This window comes from Falco punctatus (genome assembly GCF_963210335.1).
Source record: "Falco punctatus genome assembly, chromosome: 6".
NCBI classification, from domain to species: Eukaryota; Metazoa; Chordata; class Aves; order Falconiformes; family Falconidae; genus Falco; species Falco punctatus.
Window position 1 is genome coordinate 77,951,886 of NC_137585.1, and position 6,808 is coordinate 77,958,693.

A 6,808-nucleotide genomic window follows, 5' to 3' on the forward strand; every position below is an offset into this window, starting at 1 on the left:
CATAAGATCAGCCATAAGGCCTATGTGCTTTCTTCCTTGTCCCGTACACTTTGGATGTCTCCTTTTCTCATTTAATGTATGGAATAAGCCTAAGCCAGGGCCGTGTACTTCAGTCAGCTGAAATGTTGATAGAGCTTTGCAGTTCAGCAAAGTCCTGCTCCCCTCAGCGTCCACTGACTTGTCTTTCCCTTTACTTCACTTTCTGAGGCAGGAGTAATCTAGAGAAGCAGAGATGTCCTCATCTGAACCAGCCATGAGGCTCCTTTCACGGTCCGAGTAAAGAAACCGGCACCTCTGGCTCCAGCTACCTCGCCTCGTTCATGTTGGCCATGGAAGATGTGTTTCCTGACCTAAATGACTTTGGAGTTTGACCATGCAGTGCTGTAATCGCAACGGGACTGTATTCTTTTCCTGCTGCTGCCCTCCTGTTTTCTCGAGTGCGTCTTGTGTGTGTGTGTGTCAGGGTGTGTGTGTGTGCGCCTGAGTTTCTGATTTTTAGGGAGCTGTGACTTTTCCCAGAAAGAAAGAAAGTCAAAGCAAACATTTCTCAGTCAAAAAACTAACAGCAACAGTTGTGTCTCTGTCATGGCAAAGAGAGACCGTGTTACAGGTACAGGAGACTTCACTGATCCTGTACTCCAGAGAAACAGAACCCCTGACTTCAGAAATGTGTGTCATTCCAGGTTGGTGGGGACACTGTATGGCTCGCGCAAGACGTTCTCGGGTAGGAGAGCAACAGCGGATGGGTGTGGAGAAAGCAATGGGGATTCTCACACAGGCAGTGGTTGTGGGTTCCTGTGAGCTCAAGGTAAGTCCAATTTCAATTTTGTTAATCCTGAAGTAGGCTGTTTTCTTGCTGCAGGTACAGTTGTCAATAAAGTCAGACGTTAACCAATGCCAACTAAAACTGGGAAGGATATGTAGCTTGTGAAAGAATTCCACCCGGGGTGGACTAGGTTGTGTTTCCACACCCGGTGTAGACTGCTGTTCTTGCTTTTGGTGAACTAAACTTGAGGAGGCTGCGTTCTCTTCCTAATTTCCAGTTGAGAAGGGCTTGTTGAATTCTCAAATAGCCCACTCACAACCTGCCAGTTCTGTTGGAAGTGAATGTCCTAACAGTTCCTATGACGGATTTGGGGAGGGGTGTTTGCATTGACACGCATGTGTTCACATCATCACTTTGCCATTTATTGCCACTTCAAATGAGCCCATCCTCTGTGCGTGAGTGGGTAGAGCCCAGCTCCTTTGTGGCTCATTCCTAACGCAATGACTGGGGATGTGGTACGTACCGAAGCATTGTGGATAGTCAGAGGCCATGTTGCTGATGGAGTCACAGGTGAACCTGAACAAATACCACCAGGACAGGAATTTCTTTTCAAGTTCAATTGCATTATCCCAGATTTCCTTTCAAATTGCAGTGGGCAAGGAACCTTCACCACCTTCTCTGGTAACTGCCGCTGTCATCGGTTGTATCCACACTTGAGCTTGGGTACAACAAAGAGTGAAAGAAGCATTACCTTGGACTACACCAAGTGCATCTACCATCAGCTGGTGGTCTTTTTGATCAGTTCCCTCCAACTGAGGCAACAGGTCCGACAAAAGCCATTGATTAGTTCCTAAAGCAAAAAGGGAAGATCATAAAGGATGTTATAAATATATGCAAATCACTGATTACTGTAACTAATTTGTTCATGAAGACTTCTGAGTCTGTGCTATTTAGAACTCCCAATGCTGTCCCCAGGGTACCAGTCCCATCTCTTTTTGCTTGTTTTGTGGGGAAGAGGGTTTGTTTATGCAGCCGTGCCATCCATCACTTTTAAGAGCCCTTCAGGAATGGTGCACGAGCTAGATGGACTGCAGAAATGTTAGTTAGCATCGATAATTCTACTCTTTTTAGGGACCATGGTGGGTTAAACAACACCCGCTGTTGGCCTGTGTACTGGATCATATATAGTCCAATGTTAGACATTGGTGGAGACAAAATGTCTTTTGCTGGTAAAACGACATCACAGATCTACATTTCAAGGGTGATATCCTTCGAAGCTAAGGCTGCAAATGATCAAATACAACAAAAATGTGTTATGGTCACGATGAGCGACAGGCTGCTTCATCCATCCATGTGCGGTTCATCCCGAGTTCCTGTAAAAAAGGACAGAAAAGGAAATATGCTGGGTTGGAAGTACAAACGGCAGAATTAATTAAGAGGAGGAAGAAACCCATTGAGTAGTGATTCGGGGTCTTTTTCCTGAGCAATCTCTTGCTTCCCTGGCGTAGAGATTTTTAGGCATGACTAGTACCATTGGTAATATTTCAGTTTGGGACATCTTTACTGACACAGGTTGTCCAGCATCAAACCCAGTACGCTGATTTACGTTGCCTCTCAGACTCTTCTTCAAGCACAGATGGCACGTTCTCCACTCCAGAAGTGAAGTATAGAGACACTACTCTCTTTTTAATTACTCTGGATTAATTTTTTTCCTTTCCTCCAAATTTCTGACAATTCCATCCAGAAGAGTGATGAAGAGAGGTTACCTTTATGGGGTGCTGTGCATTTATCAAGGTGTGTGTATTTGAATTCACGATGTCAAGTTGAGCTTTGTATGTAAATGCAAATGACACAGTGCAGCAGGGCAGAACTAAACCTCAGAGAATGATGATGACCGAAATGCACCATAAGGGCTGACACGATTTTCAGAAGGAAAGACTACAGAAATTGTTCTTGAGTTAAACATACGATTCCTAAAACCATGGCATGTGATAGCTCGTGTCTACATTCATGCCGCAAGTATTGGACAAAACGCATGCAGAAAAGGCTGGGGTAAGGAATATATTTTAAGCTAAAGGTGTTACACTATGCATAATACAGATTGTGGTCAAGAACGCGTAATACATAAGTTGCAATTAAGCATTAAATTTGTCTCAGAAAATAATATGCTCTTTCATGTCACAACAAAATTACTACATCAAAACACACATTATTCCTCTTTAACTGAGCAAATCCTGATGGTTGATTCCCTGTGTGAGTTTTTAAAGAATGGATAAACTGCTTCGGAGAATGCACAGTCTTGAAACGTGAACATCACAGACATGTTGGTGACATTGAAAAAAGTCAGAGTTTTCTTTTCACAGTTAAGGAAAACCCCAACTTTCCTGGGATTTTCCTGCACCTCTAACTGTGTCCATGGATCGGTTCTTGCCCAGCAAAATTTAACACTTAAGCCCAGAGCCCAGAATCCTTCTTTAGGTGACAGAGTTATTCTTCCTTTCCTTGGGGCGGATTTCCTGGCTACTCCCAGGTCCCAGTCACTGCAATTTCCCACGTCCACCTCCCAGTAATGCTTGCCGGAGGAGAAACCTTCTGAGCCCAGCACGCAGACAGAGGAATCAAAACGACCCTCATGGAGAGTCACTTTCTGGACCTGTGATTGATACGTGAAACTCTTCTTGTCCCCAGCAATAGACAAGTTTGGATGGGCTGTGTCCCAATCAAGCACGATGTCATCTGTAAAAAACAGGTATTTGGGGCTTTCTAAACACTTTTCTAAAGAGAAGAGAAGAGAAGGAAAGGGTGCTGCACTGCAATTCATTCTGAAAATCTGCCTACAACGTCATTCTGAAAATCTGCCTGTAACGGTCTGGAAAGACCTCTTACCCCCAGGGAAGGACTGCTCTCAGGCTTACGCATTACACTTTCACTCTCAACTATGTCACAGCCCAGTGAAATACCTATGCATCACTGCAATAAAAGGCGTTTGTAGACTCACAGTCCAGCCCATGCTCAGCACTGCTTCTGCAGTAGTCACAGATGTCACGCCATTGAGTACAGACATGAGTAAGTGCAGTGTTTTACCTGAATTGCCACGAGCCTTTCTGAATTCTGAAAGCAAACAGGAGAGACAAAAAGGAAAAAAACCAAGGGTGAGAGAAAGCAAATTCAAAACATTGACTGGAAAAATGTTCCAACTCCAAGCTGAGACATCCCAGGCTGAGACTAAACTCTGCAGGTTAACGGATGCTCAGATTCCCTCTTGCCCTCTCCAGCGCTGTGATTACCTGTGGGGGCTGGAGAAGGATCTGAGGCTGGGCTGAGTTTCCCTCCTGGGGACTACTTTCTCTCTCAGGTCCCACTCTGCCGCCTTGCCAGTGTTTTGGGTGGATGCCCCACCTGCCACACTGCACATTTCACAGCATGTGAGACCCCTGGTCAGCACCCCGGCATGTCCAGAGACACAGAAAGGGAGCAGTCCCCTTTGTGACACTCCGCGGAATAAATGTCAGCCACTTCTTGTGGATTTCTCGGGTGGGGTTGGGTACAAAGGAAGAGCTTGGGGGAATTGTCAGTAACCCTCTGAAGAGAGGAGGCACTGCGCTTCCCGGAGAGTTTCTGGGTACGTGCAGCCGTGGCAGCTTTGTACCTGAGAGGGTGGGCAGGGAAGGAAGGCAGGGGAGATGTGGCAGGCAGAGGGTCTGCTCTACAAACCAAGCTGCTGAGAAGTCAGATCGGACCCAGTAAACGTTAAATAATTGAAAGAGCCGAATCAGCCGAGCTTGTGCATTTCTGTATGGATGTGAAAAGGCGACCCAGCAGGGCAGGATCGTGAAGTCCTGACACGTGAGCTTAAGGGGTTAGCTCCAAGGCAGGCATTGATGCTCCCTGAAGTTGAAACTGACATGCTTCTGATTCTGGCAGGGATGTCTTCCCTACCCCATCATCACACACCATCCGTCCAGCCCCCAGGTGTGGTTGGTGGCCCAGGCTCTGCAGCCCCATCAGCCCCATCACAGCCTTCCCTCAACGTACCCTTCCCTCACTCTCCGACCAACACCAAAGGCTCCACCAGCCCCATCACCACAAGCAACACCCTGTGAAAACCCCTTAGACACCACAACTGGGTGGCACGCAAGGCCTCCAGGGAGGCAGTGGAACTCACCAATCTCGTTCTTCTGCTGCTCTGCAAGAAGAGAGGGAGAACACCTTGCTTAGCACCTTGAATCAAAGGAACACTGGAGCACCCCAGTCACAAGAACATCCCACCAGCCCTTCTGAATGCCCGCCGAGGGAGAAGGAGCCCAGGAATAGCACAAGCCTACCAAAGTCAACTCCCCATTACTGAGCTTACAGCACAGGCAGGGAAGGAAACTGAACCTGCACATCTGCACTTATTATTCTGCCTCCAAAAGCCAGTCCGTTCTGGAATAGTCCAACCCACGAATGGAGGAAAAGCTCCTCTGGCATGGTAGATGGCTCACACTATTGTGCGGTCAGGGGTGACTTCCCCACCGCTATCCCACCCTGGAATCACCTCCCATGATTGTCTTGCTCACATGACCCGCAGGGATTCAGCAGCACTCACCGATCCGCTTCTTCTGGTTCCCTGCAAGATTAGAGAGGGAGGAGAAAACACCTTGATTAGCGCCATGACTCCGTGGGATACATGGCAAACAGCATGTGTACACCTCATTTAGGAAGGCTGACTTGTCATCCATCAGGACATGTCCCCAGCCAGAGCTCCCCCCGGCACGGAGCTGTGGTGGCAGCGCATTGCCCGCAGTCCCCCTTCTCAGCACCCAGGGCTGCCCCTGCTTGCAGCTGAGGCTGCTGTGCACGGGAGGGCTTGGCAGAACGAAGGGAGAGCAATCAGGGCTTCCCAGGCACGAGCTGCTGCCAGCCATGGGTAAAGATGTTCTCTGGCTTCTGGATATAGCAGAAAATATTACTTGTGCATGATGCCACTCACTGACCTCCCACCCACTCCCCACCGCTCACAGCACTGCCCCTGCCTGGCACAGACACCCTCACTGGCTGCCACCTCCACCAGCATCACAACCACAGGACCGCTTTAGCATGTCAGGTGCTGAGGGATACGGCACCTCCCCTCAACCAGCACCCAGCAAGCCAGAAACTTGCTGTAGGAGTAGCCCCACCACCCTGCCCCTTCTTTCTGGCTCACACAGGGAATTCAGCTATCAGTTTCTTGCTTCCCAGGACAACAGTATTCCCTTTCCCTGGGGATGGGTCCTCTCTCTTGGGCCACTGCTTCTATCCTTGACCGGATAGCAAAGAACTCAGAGCCTTCACAATGGTCATAAGTCCATAATAGGACCCCCAGGCACAAGGACATCCAATCACTCATGTCAAATGCGTGCTGGAGTAGGAGCATGGCCAAGGACCACGAGATTAACACAGTCCGGACATTGTTCAAGGCATCACTAATGAGCTGCACTATGGGCAGGTAAAGCGCACGACACCCTGAATTTGCATCCTTGCTGAGCTGCCTCTGAGACTGTGCTGACAGGCAAAGGCTCTGGAAATGGCAATGCCGCAGAAGCGATTGCAAGATCCCCCGAGAAAAAAGGAAGAGTCAAAACAATTCACAGCTGGCCATGGGCACCGCCCCTGCAGAGCCAGAGCCAGGGAGCACCAGCTGCCAGGTTGAGCCTTGCACATTGGCAAAGTCTCTCAGCGTGGCACTCGGGGAGCTGCTGGCATTGCTGGAGCATCCCTCCCCTCCCACCCCAGGGCACTAATTCAGGCAAGGACAGCATTTGCACAAGCGGAAACACTCACCATTCATTGCACGCAGTTCATCTGCAAGTCACCATGGTCACAGGAGAAGAAGACATGAAGTCAGAACAGGACCCACAGGATCCCTACAAGCCATTCCCTCTAGGACTGTCCACCCCAGGGAATGTTGAACAACAAATCTGGCATGCAGGATAGTTCATGCTCCTTTGGAGCTCCTCATCATGTGGCCCTCAGAAGCATTTTTACCAACAATGGCACAGACCCAAATCCCTATAAGTAGCC

At 48.8% G+C, this 6,808-nt stretch overlaps 1 protein-coding gene across 1 annotated transcript; it reads right to left on the reverse strand.

Moving 5' to 3' along the window:
- Positions 1-1,566: 1,566 nt before the first annotated feature.
- On the reverse strand, positions 1,567-6,584 carry LOC308065268 (butyrophilin subfamily 1 member A1-like). The gene is made up of 5 exons (XM_080391053.1): positions 6,569-6,584; positions 5,355-5,375; positions 4,932-4,952; positions 3,851-3,877; positions 1,567-3,502 (listed from the first exon to the last, which is right to left on the reverse strand). The coding sequence occupies exons 1-5, from the start codon at positions 6,573-6,575 to the stop codon at positions 2,976-2,978; spliced, it is 603 nt and encodes a 200-aa protein (XP_080247179.1). The 5' UTR covers positions 6,576-6,584; the 3' UTR covers positions 1,567-2,975.
- Between the last annotated feature and the right edge of the window lie 224 nt (positions 6,585-6,808).